This window comes from Alosa alosa, chromosome 22 (assembly GCF_017589495.1).
Source record: "Alosa alosa isolate M-15738 ecotype Scorff River chromosome 22, AALO_Geno_1.1, whole genome shotgun sequence".
Classification (NCBI taxonomy): domain Eukaryota; kingdom Metazoa; phylum Chordata; class Actinopteri; order Clupeiformes; family Clupeidae; genus Alosa; species Alosa alosa.
The window spans coordinates 1226590-1248732 of NC_063210.1; the positions used below are offsets into that span (position 1 = coordinate 1226590).

The window sequence follows — 22143 nt, forward strand, 5'->3', positions numbered from 1 at the left end:
CATAACAGGTGGTCTTGTCTCTGGAGCATGGCATGTGGGCTCCAAATATTCATTTCCAAAACCCCAATCCAGACATTCCAGCGCTTATGGATGGTCGTTTACAAGTGGTGACCAAGCCTATTCCCACAAGTGGTGGTATTGTGGGCATAAACTCCTTTGGCTTTGGTGGATCCAATGTACATATAATCTTGCAACCCCCCATGTCCAAGATCTCAACTACATCCAAAGTCAAGACACAGTCCACCCAGCTGCCAAAACTGGTGCAGGTATGTGGACGCACTGAAAATGCCGTGGATGAACTTCTACTTCAGGCCAAAAAGCACGCTGAGGACCACAGTTTTTTGACCCTGTTGAATGAGGTGTCAGGCATGCCAACCGCCAGCATGCCTTACAGGGGGTATGTACTCACTGGAACAGAAACTGATAACCGTGAGATACTCCAGACCTCACCTGCACAACGACCCCTGTGGTATATTTGCTCAGGTGATGTACAACACTGGAATCTCAATTTGTATTTAGACAATGCAAACAATCTAAGCGGAGAAGATTGCTTTCTATTAACATATCTGAAATCTGTGTGCATTTCCTCAGGTATGGGCACACAATGGGCAGGTATGGGCCGTAGCCTAATGCAGCTCCAGGTGTTTCGGGACTCCATCAAGCGCTCAGACATTGCACTGAAGGACACAGGTCTGTGTATCTCAAAGCTGCTCATGGATGCTGACGAGACCACCTTTGAGGACACCGTTCATGCTTTTGTGGGCCTGGCAGCTATTCAGGTGTGTGTGTGTGTGTGTTACATTTGTCTGGTGTTACATTTGCAAAAAGAGATGAATGAACTGGCAACACCACACGTTTTGATCAGGTAGACATGGGAAGATTGACATCTGCACATATGCAAGCACAGGTTTCTTCAGTATTATCATATCAAACATTCCCTGATATGGGTAGCCTAGACTTGTGTCTCAACGAGCAAAGCAGGTTCGAAATCACAGGTGCCCTAATTAAAAGTTCATACCGTGTATGGAAATATGTGAAACATCTTAGAACAGATCTGACAAACAATTATGTTGTAACAAATGTAATTGTTTGAAACAACAAAAGAAGACATGTGCCTTATGATTTAGGCTATAAAATGCTTTGATGCAGTCAGTTTGAAGGAATTGCTCAACAATGCTGTTAGTCGACTTGGACCAAACCTTTTACTTATGTACTTCAGCTTGACTGTCCGATTTCAACTTACTGTGAATGCGCATGCATTAACATGCCTTCCCATTTTTGCTATGAGATTTTACTGGCAAATAGGGCAGAATGTGTTCTTTTATGATTAATGCTAAAATTGAGAATTTCTCTACCATATGTTATGTATATGTTATAATATTATTTGTAGGCCCAGCCCTTTTATGTGTGTGTGTGTGTGTGTGTGTGTGTGTGTGCCCCTCCAGATTGCCCAGATTGATATGCTGCAGAAAATGGGGCTACAGCCTGATGGGATCGTAGGGCACTCTGTAGGTGAGCTGGCCTGTGGATATGCTGATGGATCATTGAGTCACACCGAGGCCATCCTTGCAGCTTACTGGCGGGGACGCTGCATCAAGGAGGCCAACCTGCCACCAGGAGGAATGGCTGCTGTTGGTAAGATGTCAGACAAGTGCTTAATACTAGGACTTAATAAAGTCCTTTTAGGCAACACTTTTTGGGCACTTATCGGCCATCTATTTCAGGCAGAACTGCATGTGCGCAAGGCTTCAAGAATCACGACACATCAACCTCGCTCCAGCTGCGAGATCACAATTGCCATAATGTATTCACAACATACCACATGATTGGCACAATGTAGTCACATGTCAACTTTCATCTTTTAAGAATTAACTTCGGCATGATTCAGCCCAGGTGGTGTGTCTGATTTCACATGCACTGTCGCACCCTATGTCTGGTCTCAAAAGAAGAAAAGTTAGAACAGTCTCATAGATTCCAGTAACTTCAGAGCTTAACCGGTCAGACAACACAGTTCACATTTCATTATTAAAATCAGTTTGTCTACATAACTACTAACATAAATGCTGCATAACTACTAACCAACCAACATCCATATGTTTGTTTATTAACATTGACAAGGTTGTGATAACTCACTGAATTTGCAATTTACTGTACATTTTAAAAAGCCTTCTGTTAATAATATTTTCCCATTTTCTACTTTTAATTTACCAGGTCTTACATGGGAAGAGTGTAAATCCCAGTGCCCACAAGGCGTTGTTCCTGCTTGCCATAATTCTGAGGACACAGTCACCATTTCAGGGCCCCAGGTACTCCAAGACCATTAATTCTGTCTTGGCCAAAAAAAGTTGATAGGAAATGTTGTTGTAGTAAGCACCATTACAGTATATGTAACAAATTGTCTATATGAAAAATCTGAAATGCATAAATGCCAGAGTAAATGTGCCTTTAATCTGTCTATCCATAGGAGGCAGTCAGTAAATTTGTAGCAGAACTGAAGGAAAAAGACATTTTTGCCAAAGAGGTGCGCAGTGCTGGTGTGGCCTTTCACTCTTACTACATGGCCTCCATTGCACCCAACCTACTGGCTGCTCTGCAAAGGGTAAGTAAAACAGAATACATGCACAAATTGAGACTTCAGCTATAGAATATCTATTTAATATGCTGACCCATTTAGATTATTCAAACTTTTATGCAAAACATGACACAATAGTATAAAAGTATATGATATGGGTCATTATCTCAAAACGTTCCTATATTTATTATTGTTGAAGTCTGTCTGTCAAATATGTATTTTGAAAAAGACACAAGGATTTCAACCAGCAAATGGAATCAGTAACTCATTTACCAACTTGTCACAGTTTAGCTATTTGGCTGTTTTGCCTTGTCTAGCCCTGTATATCTTTTAAAACAAACAAAAGATATGTATCTCCCAAACTACAGACCCTACACTATGCCCCAATTGAACATACCATATGTTCTAATGCACAACAGAGAAGGGAATCATGTAAAATTATGTTAAGTACATTAATTTGGAAATTAAGGGCCGACTTTGACCATAGTTGATCCATGATCTGCACAGACCTGTTACACCACTAGTATTAAAGAAGAGAAACAATATGATTGTGATAAAACATCTGGTCAAAATGGAATTCCTTTTGTCAAACTGAGTACTTCAGAGAGGCTAATAAGGTCTAACTTATCTTGGTACCTGATAGATAGGCATGTTTAAGCAGTCATCAGTAACCTGTTTTAAATGGTTTCAGGTTATAAAAAGCCCTAAGCCACGCTCAGCCCGCTGGATCAGCACCTCTATCCCGCAAGCAGATTGGGAGAGCCCACTGGCACTCTACTCCTCTGCAGAGTACCATGTCAACAACTTGGTGAGCCCTGTGCTCTTCCAAGAGGCCCTCGGTTTTGTGCCAGACAATGCTGTGTTGGTGGAAATTGCCCCACATGCTCTTCTCCAGGTTAGAATATATATATGCACGCATTCTGTTTTGTTTGTTTGCATTTCATGAAGGCAATAATGTAATGAGGGATTAATCTGTCCCAACGGTCTGTCCACAATTCTACTGAATGTAACAGTGTGTGGGTCTGTACTTAAATATACAATGTATTGTGTGATGACTCAGGCAATCCTTAAACGGAGCCTCAAGCCTACTTGCACCATTCTTCCACTGATGAAGAGAGGCCATGGAAACAACCTGGAGTTCTTCCTGTCCCATATAGGCAAAGTGTACATGAACAGGTAGGCATAGTTTGGCTTTTAAAAATATGCTTATACCAAAAATTATGGAAAACTCATGTCCAACTGGTGATGTATAGCAAAGGTAGATGGCCTTGCTGTCTATACATTGTATTACTTTATAATTCATAGACCAAAGCCCTTGCCTCTGGTGTGGATCATAGATATTGGTTATAGATGGTTTACCTGCATTAGTGTTGTACTGTACTTGGCAAGCAAATGGCATTTATAATGAGAAATGCCTATGTTTATATACACTATTTTTAGGCTATGCTAAATCACTATACTAACTATATTTGTTATACTTAATAGTATATAAAGTATAGTACAGAAAATACACTTTATTATATGGCTCTTCAGAATGAATTAATTGAATGGATCTTTCCAGCATTTTCTATATTCCAGATATTTTTTATATTTGACTGCTGCAAAAAATGAACGCTGTCAATGGCATTGGGTTTTGTGCTTTTGATTCATGTCTTTCATATCATTCCAGGCCATCCTTAAAAATATTTTTGTTTGCAGTAACAGCCAAAAAAAATTAAAAATGGGTCGGTAGGTAGGTCAATATTTTTTTTTTTTTTTTTCAAGATTCAAAGTAAAAAAAAAAAGTACAATTTTGGTCATGGTGATTACGTAGGAATGAATTTACACAAATGTGCATATCGTGGATCGTAACTGACTGGGTCTTCAACCCGTGCCTTCAGGCGCACCATTGCAAACCTCATTCTGATGCAGGTTATATAGACCAGCCTTTCTCAAACTTCTTTGACCTGAGGCCCGGTCATGGCAGACTTTTGGGTCATAGGGCTCATCTACATGTACCCAGAAAGAAGGCTACAATAGCTCTTGGCCACGTTATATTGAAATTTGACTATACAATACTCAATGCTATACAGTGTATTATACAGTCTCTGCTCTGTTTCTAAGGAAGTTCCAAAAAACAACGTCGTTCTATTAAGTTTTGTTAAATAAATAAATAGCCTTCCAACAGGTTGAAGCGGAGCTTTGATACCAACGTTATCGATTAGTTTCAGTTTCTCTCGCACAGACGCCAAGAATGAATGAATGCTCATACCACCACTTAATTGTAGGGCTCCATGTTTAATGACATCGATAGCAGAAACGTTTGTTTTCTTTTTAAATCGATCCGCGGTTTCTTGATCAAGCGCAGCAAATTATCAGATGAAGCACCGGCCTAATTTCCTCCACGACTCCGCCGACCAGCAGTCTCCATGTTCGCGGACCCATATTTTGAGAAAATGCTGAATAGACCACAACCAATTTCAATACTCCGACACGGTCATCGTTAGACTAGGGGAGGAGGGATGAAAAAGATCTGGCCACAGTTCTTCCAGAACTGCGTGCCAAGTAAAAGCGTTATCAGTTTGTGTGAATGAAACGGGTTTAGGCCATAGTGTGACATCGTGGCTAAAACCAATGGTGTAGAGATGACGCCACAGGTTTTTTAAGTGAGCCACGTTTGCATGTAGGCAATTTATATTCACAATACTTGGGCCTACTAAAAGAAATATTATTTTATTGCATTTGTATTGGTTGTTTAGAGTAAAAAAACAATCGGTCGGTATTAACGCAAGTTTACAACCGGCAAGTCGGTCGGACTAAAAGGGGAAAAAAATAAATATTTGGGTCGGTTCTAAATTGACAGGGTCGGTCGGGTTACGGCAAACGAAAATATTTTTAAGGATGGCCCCACTAGTAGTCCATTCACTTAATTGAAAATGAAACTCAGCAAGTCCTTTGTTGCTATGCAACACTTAAAACGATCAAGTTGTATTTCTGTGGTGAACTATTTGTTTCCCAGTGGAAGCCACCAAACTGTGACAGAGTAATTGAAAGACATGTTGTGTGAAGTTTCTCTTCTGGCTTTGGCAAGTAGCCGTATGATTAGCAGGATGATGAATTGTTCTTTAAATACAGTATGTATAGTACTGTAAGTCATTCTGCAACATGGATGTTGCCACAAGCAAATGCTTCAGGGAATAAATACATGTTTTTATATTATTTGGAAATTGTTATGTACATTGTTGAGTACATTGTTCCTCATTAATATGCAGGATGTCCTTTCAAACCATTTAATAGGTCAAAATGAACCCAACTAAATCTGCTGTAATTGTTCCATTAATAGATAATTCATCAAAGAATAAATATGATAATTAAAATTGAGTATTAGCTAGATACTGCTGAGGTTTATTATTTATTTATATATATATATATATATATATATATATATATATATATATATATATATATATATATATATATATATATATATATATATATAAATATAAATAAATAAATAAATATTATTCTCTCCTCCCCACCCCCAATAGTATCACCTTGAACAGCAACCAACTGTACCCAGCCATGGAATACCCAGTTCCTGCAGGGACTACTCCGCTTTCCCCGTATATTTTGTGGGACCATGCACAAGTATGGGATGTGCCCAAAGCAGAGGACTTCCCTTCTGGATCGGGAGGTTCCTCCTCTGCTGTAGTCTACAACATTGGTGAGAAGAGTTGACACATACATTTTGAGATGGATATTTAGTTTTACATGTGCTGCTTCACTAATGTGGTCTTCTAAATGTATTGATTAATCCACAATTTTTCTATGTGCATCAACCCTAATATTAAAAAATTCTGTAGGACATTTTTCAGAATAGATTTGCAGTGATCAACTCAGTGAAATATTTCTGTAATGAGTAAAGTCTAGTTTGAGAACAAAATCCCTTGGCAGTGTTGGCCTTTTCTACCTTGGTGGGTTATTTATCGTCCGGGTGATAAAAGAAACTTACCCCGAGATGTGGATTTTGGATATGCGTGGCCCTCTTTGGCAGGGAACATTTAAATGCGGCAATCACAAGCTACCACTTTCCAAGTCTGATATATTCATCATCTGGCGAAGAACCATCATGCTCCCTTCATTGAATGAATGGTGCGTTATGCCTACATATTTCTGTATCCGCAAGACCAAACCTTTATGGAATGCTTTGGACCCAGTAAGCAGTTGGATTTAATGCCCAGAATGGGTCATCTATGACGTAAACAATAGTTTGTTGCTTTTTATTTACATATAGGGCCTACAGTTTGATTAGACTGAAGAAGTGGAGTGCCAATGCATTTTCCATTGAAGTTCTGTTTTCATGATTGTGAATGCAGAACGAAATGTTCAAGTTCAAAACAGAAACATAGCTCACAAACTCGCAGCTTATGTATTCCCAGTTCATCATGTAGGCTACTGATCACTGATGCTTTTACTTTTTACACATCAGCTTTGCCCCCTGTCTATAAGCTACTGTGTATATTATCTAATGTTACACATGGCAAATATCTTACAAAAATTCTAGTAGAAGCCGCTTTTCATGATTAGCACAATGTCACTACTTCAAAAGGCCACGCTTAAAATACATGCAATCTATCTGTGAATTATTTGATCACAATGCCACTCTCTCCCACTAAAACAATGCTCAGCTAAACAGGCTTTCTCTCACCTGTTCGGTTCTGTCGGGGTTTAGGGTGAACCAACTGCAGCAGATAGAACAAACTGTAGGTAAAAACTGTATAAACTCTAAGTAAACGGCCATGCATCAAAAGGATAACATTTCAATCGAATCAAATTAGAATACCATAGGCCCATTTCATGCAACCATAGTTACCAACTATAGTATCTATGACGCTTTTTTCATAGTATATATAATTTAACATGGTTTTAAATGTTAGTCAGTATGAATTGACATGAACCCTACGTGAAACATTACCGTCTACAGCCACGAGAGATTGGGAGCTTAGTGAACTTGCGACAGCCAGGTCAGACATTTTTTCATACTTAAGCCCAAAGGTTAGAGGGGGTTCGGGGGTGTCACCACCGGGAAAATGTGTTAAATATTGTTATGTATGATGACTTTCTCTTCAGCATTGTCCTAACCGTTAAAACGAGGCAGATATGGCAAGACACTGCAACAATGTTTACAGAGATACACTGTAAAGTTGCCTGCAAAGATTATGCAGACTGTTACGACACACACACACACACACACACACATTTCGAAATCATACACCGGACGCGTTAGGCCAGTGGTCCCCAAACTACGGCCCGCCACCTCATTTTAGGTGGCCCCCCAAAACATGTCCGTGGTATATAGGATCCGGCCCGCACGGGAGTACGACATCGTCAAACTATAACCTCCGTAATTTCCCCCATTCATTCTCTATGGCGGGTCTTAACAGTACACATGTAATAAATACTCTTTTTGTCCACTGGTGGTTGTTTTGGCGCTGTTTCGCGTTTGCCATCGAAAACGGAATGAAATGCATAGTAGGCCTACTGTACCTGCAAACAATGTAAGAGGCCTCTGCTGACTGCATCAGTGCTCAAAGTATTCTAAAAGTTTATCAATTAATTGTTAATAACTAACTAACTTCTGTTCAAGTCATAATTCTGGAACTTTCTGGTATAATTTATATTTTTTATTCACTCATTCAAATATTCATACAGAGTTCACAAAGTTCTCATCAGGTGAGTGAAAGTTAGAATGGTGGTCATTTCAGATGTTTCTGCCACCACTTCATAAAACTCATAGTTTGAGAACTTTAAATTTGTAGGATATTGCTTGTTCACAACTTGAGCTGTGCATGCAAAGTTCAGAGTTTAAAATATACTTTTGGGACTCCCTGCTTATAGTTTTGAGAATGCTATTATTAGTATTATTTCATTTGAGCTACATTTTACACTGATATGGCAACATGGCAATATAAACACAGATAACGATGGTATTAAATTGCAATACCTTATAGATTAAATATAATGGAATATTCAACTAAGGTAGACTGCCTTTGTTTACAGCTCTAAGCTATTTATGGTTACTGATATACTCTGAGTCTCTGGCCCTCTCTTAGAGCCAGGCATAGTGAGCTGGCCCTCGGAAGAAAAAGTTTGGGGACCACTGCTTTAGGCTATAGTCTTTCTACATGGGTTTAGTTAATGATTGGGCTATAATAAGACCACACTTTAATAGTGGTTGGTGTAAACCGGGACATTTTAGCGTCCCGACAGGCTTTTGTTGGGACTCGGTACATGCATCTTCTGGTCATCCTATTCTGTGTGCTAGTTGAATAACTTGCCTTTGCAGATTAAATGTGCATACTGGTTAAGAAAGGCATGTGAACAGTCTCTAAAATAAGGGTTGTTTCCTTAGTATAGCGTTGTTGAAAGTTCGCACGTTCTTTTAAACGCCCATCTTTTTTTCTCTCGCTCTCTCGGGGGTAGCTCGGGGGGTTCACTCCTTCGTCTTCATTAACATTCTCAATCTTTTTGGCCTCTGTGTACAATCAGGCGCCTGCAGGAATTAATGCTATGGTACGCACACCCATCACCCACGCCCCCAAAAAAAAATAAAAATCACGCGTGGACAACATCTCCCGGTTTTAGGTCCGTGCATTAGTCAACAAAAAAGTAGCCTAGATAGCATAACAACATCCACATGCAATACTACAACAACAACGTCTACAATGACCTATTCATTTGGACAACTTGATACAGCCCTATACAGGCTAAAGTTACCTTTAGTTTTGTTCTAGCGTAGCCTACCGTTACGTCTGGCTTTAAACAGCTGTAATGCGGTCTAACGTTCTGACAAGCGCACCAATTGCCTACATTGTTCTTGCCCAAATAACTCCTCTAGCTTTGCTGCCTCCATCCTTTCTGTTTTCGTTGTTTAAACTTGTGATATCCATGATGAGTATTGAGTTAGTGAATTAGCTTAACATTGTGTGCTGATAACCATATATAGATAGCCGAGTAAAATAAATCAAGTAGCCTAGTTGCGTGCCTGCGTTCTGTCTCCTGCTCAAACAAATTGTGTGCGCGTTTATTTTGATAACCTGTTCACTAACTTTACGTAATAGAAATGGGAAATATCCTGATGGCATGCAGCTAATGGTATACTGTGCATAGTTGGGAAGGTATGGTGGGCCAATTTGGTGTGAATACACATTATTACACACACACACACACACACACAAGGAAAATTTTCTCTCGTTGTTGAGTAGCCTGGTGGTACACACAGAGGGTACGGACGTACACCTGCAGGCGCGCCTGTGTACAATTACATATTTGTGAAATAAAGTTCTAAATACTTATAGTCCGGTGCAACTTATGTTTTTTCTAGTTTAACTTTAACTTTTTTCTTTCCTCTTCATTACACATTTTTTGACTGATACGACTTAGCTACAGTTTGTAGTAAAACTGTCCAGATCAGTTGGACAGGAGATATTGCCATCTTCTTACACAGTAATCTCATCTGACTCATTCTGTTAAAGGGTATTGCTTGACAATTGCTGTTGGTCGGCTCTAACAAAACTTTCGACTTAATGCCAGCTGGGATCTGCCTACATGGTGCCTTTATTCAACCTTTACCACTTGCCATACAGCTTGTGAAGTAGTGTGTTTGTGGTCATGTTATCACCAGGAGATATCATCACATAACTAGGACTGTAAATATTTAAACATCTGTTCTGAAATATGTATGCTTTTCAATCCTTTAAATAGATTTGAACCCTGAGTCTCCAGACTGCTTCTTGGAGGGTCACTGCATTGATGGGCGTGTTCTTTACCCTGCCACGGGCTACTTGTTACTAGCCTGGAGAACTCTGATGAAGAGTTTGGGAACTGTGATGGAGCAAACACCTGTAACCTTCCAAGATGTCACAATTCACAATGCCACCATCCTTCCTAAGGAGGGTAAGACTGACAACATTTGTTGAAGTATTTGTCAAGTTAAAGTGGTCCAGTGAAGACTTGGACATGAGCTAGAGAAGTTAAAGAATGATCTGCTGAAAACTTTGTTACTTGACTGATTACAGGTTCTGTCCAGTTGGAGGTAAGGCTCATGCCTGTGACGAATCGCTTTGAGGTGTCTGAGAATGGCAATCTGGCTGTCAGTGGTGAGTCACAGGCAGACACAAATCTGTTCAAAGTAAAAACATCCCTAATTAAACATTAAAAACGAGACCTCTGGATGATTTTTTTTTTTTTTTCCCTCAATAGGCAAAATTAGTCTTCTTGAGGATACTGCTTTGAACTACTACCACTCTCAGCTGGCTGAAGTAATGAAAACTGTGAAGGAGGATCCCAAGCTGAAGTCAAGTGACCTCTATAAAGAGCTGCGACTGCGTGGTTATGATTATCGCAAAACCTTCCAGGGCATCTTGGAATCTAACTGTGCTGGTGTGTTCCTGAATGCCTTGAGCCATTACACATTAATTAAGACACATTTTAAATATTATTTGAGTTGAACAGTTTAATATGTATGCTGTAGTGATGAAATTGAAGCAAGCATTCATAGCAACCAGTAATGTGTATATTCATAGACCGTATGTAAGCTTTAGTGGTCTGATTCTGACTGGATGTTGTAGGTGACCAAGGAAAATTGGAGTGGACCGGGAACTGGGTTACCTTTCTAGATACCATGTTGCAGATGATTGTAGTGGGTTTGTCTGGCCGCAGTCTCCGCCTGCCCACACGAATCCGCTCTGTATCTGTGGACCCTACATGGCACAAGAAGTTTGTACATGACTACATAAATGACAAGAAAGGTACATAAAAACAAGAACAAGAAAATGCATTTTCTTTCAGCATGTAGTTATGTAGAATTATTTGAGTGTGTAGAGAGTGTATATGTGTCTTATACATAGACTTCATGGATAAACTTTTCTACAATTTGTTAATAACACATAAAGTAGAGGATTGGTCATTAGGCTTCTAAATTGGAGTAACTGACACCAGCACAAGGTCAAATGGTCTTGTCCTCGTCTCTGTTATCCTAAATAAACTAATGAATTTATTGATGTTAAAATATGTATTGACAAACCAAAGCAGTCTGTGGGGGGGGTGCCTCATTGCATTGACAGGGGGGTAGCTCACCTCACTTTTATTATTTGTTATTTTACAAAATTGGCATATAATAAAGAACATCCTTCGAGCCTTTTGAATAACTGAAACAATATGATCATGGGGAAAAAATAGTGCAAGAGCATAGCGGTCATAGCTTAAAATACTGTTCAATACCACACAATGTTTAATAGTGTTGAATAGGCTACAATACAAATATAACAAACACCACTATGGTGAAAATATTGATTACGTTTTGCATAAAGCTGTAATGGAAACCCAGCTATTATCTGTTAAACTGGTTATTATAGCAGATGCTGTTTTGTGACAAATTAGGCACTTCTACATTTGAAACAATATTTAACCATTCCAAACATTGTCTTCATATCTTTCATAAAGATATTGAATTGAATGTAGCCTACACTCAAAACAGTTTGTTAGTGTTCTATCCATTTTTATCTGTAACTAAATGTTTGATGGTCAATTGAGCAATGGAATATTTGGTTATCCACTTTCAATGGAATATTTGGTTATCCACTTTCAAAGTAGCTGCGGATATGTGCAGGAATGGGCATTGTTTGATATGGGCACAGCGCTAGTAAATACATAGATAGCACCACTGATCAATTCAATTGATAGAACACATGCTTAAAGTCTGAAAAGTTATCTTAATTAATTCACACTAGCCATATAAGAATGGATCTGTGTTCTTGTTAAAAGGCTTTACATTTCTTTACATTTCTTAGAGCTGCATTGTGAAAATTCTGTTTAATTTACAATTACAATTGTAGATAGAGTGTTAATAAATGTGCGCCTCCTCTCCTGTCTTTTCAGCTGTGGATGTCTTTGTCAATCACTGCCTGGACAACATAACTGCAGGTGGGGTACAGATCTGCGGTCTCCATGCAACTGTGGCCCCCCGTCGCCAGCAGCAACAGAGCCCACCGACACTTGAGGAGTTCGTGTTTGTTCCCTACTGGCAGACTGATTGCTTAGAGACCAATGCGAAGCTCAGAGAACAGATGAAGGCCTGCAAAGGTAAGCAATCATGATCTAAAGATCTTGTATTCCACAACATGATGATGATATAAGCCAATCATATCTACTTCAATGATAACTTTGAGAATAGTAACTTTTTTGTTGAACGATGGGCTTTTTAATATACTTGGAATATGCTTGAAAGATATAGCAATTAGAATACATTGCCTCACTTTGGTTTGGTTTGGAAGGAATTATCATTTATTAATAATAATTATTAAGGTTTTGTAATCCTTTTAGGTAGCTAGCTCACCAGTTTTAGATGAACAAACTATTAGAGTTCAAGGAAGATATTGACCCAAAACTGACGAAAGCCCCAAAAAAACTTATTTCACTTGGTGTGTGTGTGTGTTTGTAGTCCTTATCAATCATCTACAAGGAAAGCTCCAAAATCAGGGTGTGAAGATCTCTATCCCAGGTCTGGAGAAAGTCAGTGAGGCTCCTTTGACTGACGATAAGTTTGAGGATGGATTGCTAAGGCTGCTGTCAGTACTTTGTGGTCTGGAATTGAATGGCAACCTGCAGTCTGAACTGGAGCTTACTGTACAAAAGGAACGTAACTGTCTGCTCACCGATTCTCTACTTAATGGTCTGCTGGACTCCAAAGTACTGAGAAACTGTCTTGACACAGTCCTAGAGAACAGCACACCTGGAAAAGTTAAAGTACTGGAGGTTAGTGAACTGTTGTACGACTATATACAAGCCTCATGTTTTAGTGCACCACAGTGTTTCTCCTACATGCATTCAGCAGTGTTACTAATTTGCAACACACACACACACGCACACCTGCACTCTGTCCCTCAAAAATAAACACTTCCTTTCTTTCATTTTGGACTCTTCCCTCTTCTATTCTCATTAATCTCACTCCTACTCAGGCTACTTTCATAATGAACGTTTGTAGTTAATAGCTTTAGCTTAATGTTGCTTTCAACATTGTTTTCAGAATGCTGTGTACAAGTAGTTAAATGCATTGTGTAAGTAGCATAAACATCATCCACTTTTGTGGGTTGCCCATCAGATTAAAAAAAATGTGAGCTACTCCATCCACACCTTCTTCTAATGTTCATCAGGTTATGTCTGGTGAGGGTCAGATCTTCACTCGTGCTGCTGACCTCCTGAATATTCAGCCCATGTTGCATGTGGACTACATAGCCTCAGATGCCTCTGGTGATATGCTGGATTCTCTTCAAAGTTCTATGGAGGACCTTGGGGTTTCCTCAGCTGTATGGGATCCCAGACAGAGTGCTGCAACTGGGGCTCTGACAAAGGCTGATCTGGTTATCTGCAACTGTGTCTTGAGTTGTATTTCTACAGTGGAAATACTGGGGAACCTAGCCTCAGCTGCAAAGGAGGGGGGATTTGTCTTATTGCACACCCTACTGAAGGGAGACACATTGGGGGAGATGCTGGCCTTCCTCACCTCACAAAACAACCAGAAGGGTCTAATGACACAGGTACAGTACATATGGGTTTCATATGTTGATATGAATTCTGGATCACATTTTTCTGGATTGATTAAAATTTCAACAATATTGCCTCCTGAAGCAAAAAACCTTGTCCGTCCATTTGGTTGATCTGAAATTTTAGTTTAGAAGAGTCCCAGATACGTTTTCTTTCTCAAAATTATCAATGACACTGTGAAAATTGCCATCTTATTGCTTGAATCAGTTTGCGTATCATGCCCCTAACATGAGCACTTAAAGGGACACCAGGCAAGCCTGATGCTTTTTCTCTACGAAACTCCCCCTCGCTTGGTCTGAAGCTCCTTTCCTTTTCTTTGCGTCTTCAGTCAAGGGTTTTCGTTGTTTCTTCGCCGGCTCTGCCATTATACACACGTTTGCAACAATCTTTAGCGTTTCTTTAGCCTGCCTGCTTCGGTCGGCAGGTAGGATACACTGAACTTGCAAGCGGGATATTCTTCCTACAGGCAGTAGGGGCGGGCGAGAGAATCTTCATTCGCCCTGTAACGAGTCATTTAACCATATACCGACTTACGAAGATGAGTAATTAACACGAAAACGTTGCCTGGTGTCCCTTTAAGCAGTTTTCTTGTATCTGTGTGTTGAAATGGCTGAATAGCAGCCCATAGAACAGTCTGGAAATTTTGGCACACTGATTCGGAACAGTCCCATGACTCTTCACCAAGTTTTATGTCCACACCTCGAGCGCTCTTGCGCCACCAACAGGTCAAAGTTGGATATGCGTTTAAGTTCAAGTTACTAGATGATATGTGTCAGTAAGCAGTTAGTTAATGGTGAATGTGTATACCTTAATATAAAGTGTTGCCATTTTTATTGGCTTTGTATTAATGCAATGTATGTTGGTTGTGTGAGATATAAACTGTTTGTGTAAGAGTCACTAACCCCTGTTCTTCTCTGCAGGCTGAATGGGAGAAGTTGATTGATCAGGCTTCTCTCACTGTTGTTGCTCTGAAGAAGTCCTTCTATGGCACAGTTTTGTTTCTTTGTCGCAAGCGGACCTCTAGCAAGCAACCCGTCTTCCTGTCTGTGGATGACATGCAGTACAAATGGGTGGAAACTTTAAAGGTAGGATAAGTCGAAAACACAACAACACATCATTTTAATTGGTGTGGACAGTACTCTACCAGGCTTTAGGCTTCTGCAACATTTTCCAAAATGATAGAAAATATTGTCAAGATACCCTCTTGGATGTAGAAATTGTGAAACAATGAAACAAACCCAGCCCTACGTACATGCAGCCATCATTTGCCTCATCAGTCATCATGTAGGAGCATAATGTTCTCTTTTATTACATGCTACATTGTAAAACCAAGTTTTTGGCACATTTTCATTTAATATTTTTTTTCTTCTCCCAGAATACATTGGCTGAAGCTTCAGACAGTACTCTGTGGCTCAGTGCCACTCAAAGTCACAGTGGAGTTGTTGGTATGGTCAACTGCCTGAAACAAGAACCAGGTGGCAATCGTATAAGGTGATGTTATGCATTACTGTTCTTTATCCAAATACAAGGCTCACAATCTGGGTTTCCATCCATTCAGCTCATTCATATAATTGAAGCACATTTTATAAAACAAAATCAGCGGAAGAAGATTCATTTCTGCATGTGTTTCCATCTACTGTGATATGCAAATTAGAAATAGACAACCTCTTTATCAATGGAAGAGTTGTGAACAGCTGCGGGATCAACAGGCATGTTCAGAGAAATGTTTACAGCAAGAGGCAGTAGGGCTGCCACTTTACGTTCGAAAATCGATTGCACAACCGATTGGACCAACCAACACAATTTCGAAAACTAAAATAGGGAATCGATTTTAACCAAATATGTACACTATTAATTTTAAACAAATAAAAAAGATAAATGTAACAAAACTCACAAACAAGCAGAAAAAGAAAATAAAGAATTCCGAAAGTGCAGAATGCATAAAGCTAAAAAGAAAATTCCCACCAATTTTACGCACCTGAAACAGCTGTTTCAGTCGGCTGCTGTGCTGCTAGTGTTTTGTCAAAAAATGGAGGACAGCGTGATCAACCTCTGCGACATGAGAGAGACGAGTGATAAGCCCTAATAACTTGAGGAGTTCGATATGGAAGCACTTCGGGTCAAACTATGGAGAAGGACGAAGCGGTATGCAAACTGTGCAGTCGCGAGTTCCTACGTAGGCGAAATTTGTTTGACATTTCTAGTCGTAGTCAAGTCAAGTCGGCTTTTATTGTCAATTTCTTTACATGCACTGGTCATACAAAGAATTGAAATTTCGTTTCTTACTTTCCCATGCAGACATAGACATGCTTTAAATACAGACATAGACATACTATAGACATAGCCATAGACAATAAACATTAAATTAAAGTGCAAGACTGAAATATAGAACATGTATGTATCAAAATAGAAATATAGGATATATATATATATATAAATATATATATATATAAAAATAGGTAGTTGTGTTGTATATTTATATAGTCTTAACAGTTACATGAAGTTTAAACTTGTGCTTGTGTGACCTGTATATTTACATTGATATGCAGTATGCAGTAATTTCAAGTATATCAGGCTTGATGTGAAGCAGCAACACGTTAGGCTCGCAGTCACAGTGCAGTTCCACGGGGGAGGGTTAGGGTAGACAGGATCCTAGGTTCCTGGCTGGCTGGTGGAGTGGGGGGCTGTCAGTGATGGGAGAGTGGGTAGAGTGTTCAGCATCCTGATTGCTTGGTGGATGAAGCTACTTGCCAGTCTGGTGGTGCGGGAGGCGGAGGCTCCTGTACCGCTTTCAGAGGGGCAGGAGGCTGAACAGTTAGGTGTGCAGGGTGGGTTGTATCCTTGACAATCATTAGTGCTTTGGGGGTGAGGCAGGTGGTGTAAATGTCCTGCAGGGGGGGAGTGGTGCTCAATGATCCTCTTAGCTGTGTTAACAGTGCGCTGGAGGGTCTTCCTGTTCTGATCTGTGCAGCTTCCGCCCCACACTGTGATGCTGCTGGAGGCGATGCTCTCGATGGTCCCTCTGTAGAATGTAGTCATGACAGGAGGCGTGGCACTTGCCTTCTTCAATTTGCGTTAGAGTAGAAGCTGCTGGGCTTTCTTCGCCAGTGATGCTGTGTTGGTGGTCCAGGAGAGGTCGTCGCTGATGTGCACCCCCAGAAATTTTGTGCTGCTCACTCTCAAAAAAGTTGCATAAACAGGGCTGAAATGTGCATACTGTATGCATCTTTCACCGCAAACCTCAGCATTTATAGAAACATTCTATCTGAAAAAAGATGTGCGTTTCTATGCATAAAGCTTTTCAGACATGTAAATTAGTTAAAAGTTTTCCAGACATGTAAATTAGCAATATCTGATGGCGAGAACACAAAATGAGGCTCAGTCCCTAACAGATATTATACCGTATTTTCCGGACTGTAAGTCGCTCCGGAGTATAAGTCGCATCAGTCAAAACATGCATCATGTGGCCCCAGCCATGACGCGACTGGCTGGGGCACCTGCACCGTATGCCAGCACCACTCCAAACACTGACTTAAAATACCACATTCATGTCTGGACACCTGAATTTCCTTCAGGATTAATAAAATACCTAGCTGTCTGTCTGTCTATCAATCCACCAACCATTAGCAAATCAATTTTTTAATTCTCTTTTTTAAATATTTGAGGAATTTCTTAAGTGAATGGCCAAGTTGTGTGTTAAAAAGTTGAATGGAAAACCAGCTATTTTTGCAAGCAATAAAGATTGATCACAAATAATCAGTGAAGACTATGAGCAGTTTAGTCATTGTAACTTGTTTTCCCATGCTGAACTTCCTTCTTGTTTCTTTGGTAGGTGCGCATTTGTGTCAAACCTCAGTGAATCCTCCACCATTCCCTCTTTACTCCCTACCAACAAAGACATGCAGGATGTGATCGAGAAAGACCTCACCATGAATGTCTTTCGTGACGGACTCTGGGGAGCGTTTAGACACCATCTAATCCCACAAAGTATTGCCTGTCTCTTCAGACATTTATACCATTCACTGTTCTCAACACAGAATTTATAGACTAGAGCCATCAGTGACCATATTGTCTCAGTATTAAGGTGCAAGCTTAACCAAGCTTGACCTGAAAGCTAAGGCAAAGAAAATAAATAAATAAATAAATAAATAAAAAGGGATGTCAACTCCTAAAACGTAATTGAATATACTGTGTGCTCTGTCTTGTGATCCTGTAACAGAAGTGGTATTTTATTTATATTATTGCTTTTTGAAGCTTACAGTTTGCATTTACACTTTTGTCTTGGGCTGACCAGAGCTGGAGGAAGAGCAGACGGAGCATGCCTATGTCAATGTGCTGACACGTGGAGACCTGTCCTCTCTGCGTTGGATAACTTCACCACTGAAATACTTTGTACCCTCTAACCCCAATGTGCACTTGTGTCAAGTGTACTATGCCTCTCTCAATTTCCGTGATATCATGTTGGCCACAGGGAAATTGCCACCAGATGCCATCCCTGGTAGGAATCTCTCTCTCTGATATTTTCCTCTAATGTGTTTTGTGTTTGCCTCTAGTAATTGTTCATTTGTGTTTTCATTGATTATTTAAAAAAAAAAAACAGATACACATTTATTGTGTATGCATTAGAAAACTAACGGTGCCATACTTTTCGTTTTGGCAGGGTAAGCAAAAAAATATTATTGCTCTTTTTTTCATTTGTAGGTGACCTAGCGCTTCAGCAGTGCATGCTTGGAATGGAATTCTCTGGGCGGGACCCCAGTGGTCAACGTGTGATGGGCCTTTTGCCTGCTAAAGGCCTTGCCACATGTGTTGATGCAGATAAACGTTTCCTTTGGGAGGTGCCATCTAACTGGTGAGGGAGCCTATAGAATGTGCATGAAACAAAATGATGGTTATATTATGTCTTGTGATCCAAAATAATGGTGATGTACAGTTGAAATGTTACTCCTCACCAAAGTCAAACTAGGTCAAATGCTACTCGCTAGGACCGTGTTGTCAAGCCTTATTTTTTTTATCACCAAACATGGCCTTTATATTGGTTTATCTTCTCCATTCTTATATTAATGTACAGAAAATATTATCTTTACAGGACACTGGAGCAAGCAGCCTCTGTGCCAGTGGTGTATGCCACAGCATACTACGCCCTTGTTGTTCGTGGACGCTTGCAGACTGGAGAAAGTGTGCTCATCCACTCTGGCTCGGGTGGAGTGGGCCAAGCTGCTATTACTATTGCACTTAGCATGAACTGCCAGGTCTTCACTACTGTGGGTAAGAATAACCACACTGTATCTAATTAACATTGGCTGTGTAAACATGCACTTCAGTATCCCGGTTATGAGCAGGGTTTCCACAGGGTTTTACATTACATTACATTTGGCTGACGCATTTTTAGCCAAAGCGACTTACAACATGGTAAACAGTTAAAAGCTTTTAAAACAATTCTCTAAACAATTCTAGAACAATTTAATACAATTTAAAAGGTAGAGTACAATAAGAAAAGGTGCATCAGTGAGTGCTGTTTTTATATAGTCAGGTGGTAAGTGAGGAGAGGAGATATTCTCTGAAGAGCTGGGTCTTCAGGAGTTTTTTGACGATGGAGAGGGATGTCCCTGCTCTAGTTGGTACGACGGAGTATTAGGGCCACACATGAAGAGAAAAATATTTTTTGCCATGACGAGATTAAACTCGACATGTCGACATTAAACTCGACATTTCGAGAATAAAGTTAGTTTGGAGAGAGAACAACCGCTCGGGACGATTGAAAGGGAGGACGAATGAAACATTGCAGTTTTCTTCTGGTTCCATTCACATGAATGGGCCAAAGATCCTTGATTACTAGCTCCGCTTGAACCCTCTCTGAATGGGCCTTCCCAACATTCAGAGGTCTGTTAAATCTATTTATTACACGGCTCTTCATAATGCTGCAGAATGCTCCATTCACCAGAATGGGCCTTCCCAACGTTCGGTGGTCTGGACTGGACTGGACTGGAACTTCATTCAAAAGCGAAAGCAGACGGTTGATCAGCTGTGTTCTAAAGAATGTTTGATTCAAGTTCAGCTTGTGCTGTTCCGAACTATTTGTTTCTCAGCAAAAGCCACGATGAAACAGTAACAAATAGGCTATAGTATGTAGGCTAAAGAGTCATATTGTGGGGAGTTTATTTTTTCGTTTTGGCAAGTAGCCGTGTAATAAGCGGGATAATGTATAGAACACCGGTCATAATCGGGAAATGGGTCCCTTCAGGGTGGAACAAGACCCGTCCGCTGCGCATCGGGGTTCTGGTCGGGACCTATTTCCAGAATATGACCGGCGTTCTATACATTATCCCTTACGTAATTACCGCTGCAAAGTGTATGATGACCACTGTCAATGGCAACGGGTTTTGTGCTTTTGATTCACGTCTTTCATATCATTCCACAAGAAGTCTGCTTATTGCAATGGAATTTCATTGAAAGTGAAAGTTAGCCAGTAAGATGTTGCCACGCAACAGCTGAAACTGTCAAGTTCTATCTGTGTGGCAAACTATTTATTTAGTTTTATAGCGGAAGCCATAAAAACGTAGCAATATCATTTTAAAAGACCCATTATGTTACATTTATTTTCTTAGTTTGGCAAGTAGCCGCATAATAAGTGGGATAATGTGTTGCCCTCCGCTGCACTTCAGTATTTATGTGATATATAATTTGTGTAAATGTTTATTGTGTTGTAGGCTCTGGAGAAAAGCGCCAATACTTACAGGAGCGATTTCCACAGCTCGGTACTACATCCTTCGCCAACTCAAGAGATGCTTCATTTGAGCAACACATCCTACAGCACACACAGGGAAAAGGTGAACACAGACACATTTCGTTAAAACAGTTCTGTAATTTCACATCAGTTTACAAATTCACAACTGTCTAATACTGTGCATCTTAATATGATCCTTCATTTGTGTCATTCAGGGGTGGATGTAGTTCTTAATTCTCTAGCTGAAGAAAAGTTACAAGCAAGTCTGCGTTGTTTGGCAAGACATGGACGCTTCTTAGAGATCGGCAAATATGACCTGTCAAACAACACTCCACTTGGTAAGTTTGTGGACCAACAGTCTTGGAGAATGTGCCTCCATGGCCAAAATGTTGTGTTATAAAAAGTTATGGTGAAATATTTTGCAAAATGAATCATAATCTGTCCACCGTGCCCTTCACAATTATTAGCACAGATGATGAAGAGGAAAAAAGGGTTATAACAAATTCATCTTTTGATGAACCATTTTAAACTCTTCTCCCCCTAGTAGGGAACTATGATTATGTTGTTCCTTTGAAAACAAGCAACAAGCAAAGCTGTGCAACTTTCCAAATGTAAGCTTATTGGGATCACTTGAGAAAACTCCTGTGAAATTATAACATACCTAGGTAATTAATTCATGTTAATGTGTTGGTAGTCCATTTTGTGCTCCACTCAAGTACTTACGGTAAGATATAACAAGCAGTTACGGTAGGTTTCCACACAGCGAAACACCTCACGAATTTTGGCCAGTGAAATTTTGCCTCGGGGGGCCTGGACGGCCAAACCGCTAACCGTTTCACTGCAGTGTCTAGCCAGTGGTGGCAAGCGAGCTAAGGCTATCAGCTAGTTCAAAGGTTTAAGTACTTAATGAAGATATACCTCGACTAATGGCCACCTTACACCAAACAACTTTGACAAGATTTGGGAAAGATTCTTCAAAGATTGAGGGAACATAAGGGTCTTTTGAGGGAAGCTTGAAAGGGGGGCATTAGTTAAAAAACTACAATCTTTCAAGAATCTTTCCCAAATCTTGTCAAAGTTGTTTGGTGTAAGGTGGCCATAAGTTGATGTTGCCTATAAACAACAATTTATGTTCATGTTTGTTGTGTTCTGAGGGCTAAAGCGGAGTAGTCAGGATCTTTGACGAAGAGATAATATATTTCATACCTGTGTTGCAGCATGTAACCTAACCTAACCTGCCTGAATTTCGTCTCCTTTCAAC

General features: G+C 40.1%; 1 protein-coding gene across 1 annotated transcript in view; it reads left to right on the forward strand.

Annotated features, from left to right (window-relative positions):
• The window catches only part of fasn (fatty acid synthase), a 53145-nt gene that overhangs the window by 21138 nt on the left and 9864 nt on the right, over positions 1–22143 (forward strand). Inside the window, exons 9-31 of the mRNA XM_048232636.1 lie at positions 9–483; positions 592–779; positions 1446–1635; positions 2212–2306; positions 2465–2599; positions 3264–3467; positions 3633–3748; positions 6100–6275; positions 10316–10507; positions 10630–10710; positions 10814–10993; positions 11182–11361; positions 12491–12694; positions 13053–13366; positions 13765–14148; positions 15076–15240; positions 15531–15646; positions 17988–18142; positions 18450–18653; positions 18857–19007; positions 19245–19423; positions 20866–20985; positions 21098–21220. Coding sequence (XP_048088593.1) covers positions 9–483; positions 592–779; positions 1446–1635; positions 2212–2306; positions 2465–2599; positions 3264–3467; positions 3633–3748; positions 6100–6275; positions 10316–10507; positions 10630–10710; positions 10814–10993; positions 11182–11361; positions 12491–12694; positions 13053–13366; positions 13765–14148; positions 15076–15240; positions 15531–15646; positions 17988–18142; positions 18450–18653; positions 18857–19007; positions 19245–19423; positions 20866–20985; positions 21098–21220 — 4327 coding nt within the window. The remainder of the gene's footprint in view (positions 1–8; positions 484–591; positions 780–1445; positions 1636–2211; positions 2307–2464; positions 2600–3263; positions 3468–3632; positions 3749–6099; positions 6276–10315; positions 10508–10629; positions 10711–10813; positions 10994–11181; positions 11362–12490; positions 12695–13052; positions 13367–13764; positions 14149–15075; positions 15241–15530; positions 15647–17987; positions 18143–18449; positions 18654–18856; positions 19008–19244; positions 19424–20865; positions 20986–21097; positions 21221–22143) is intronic.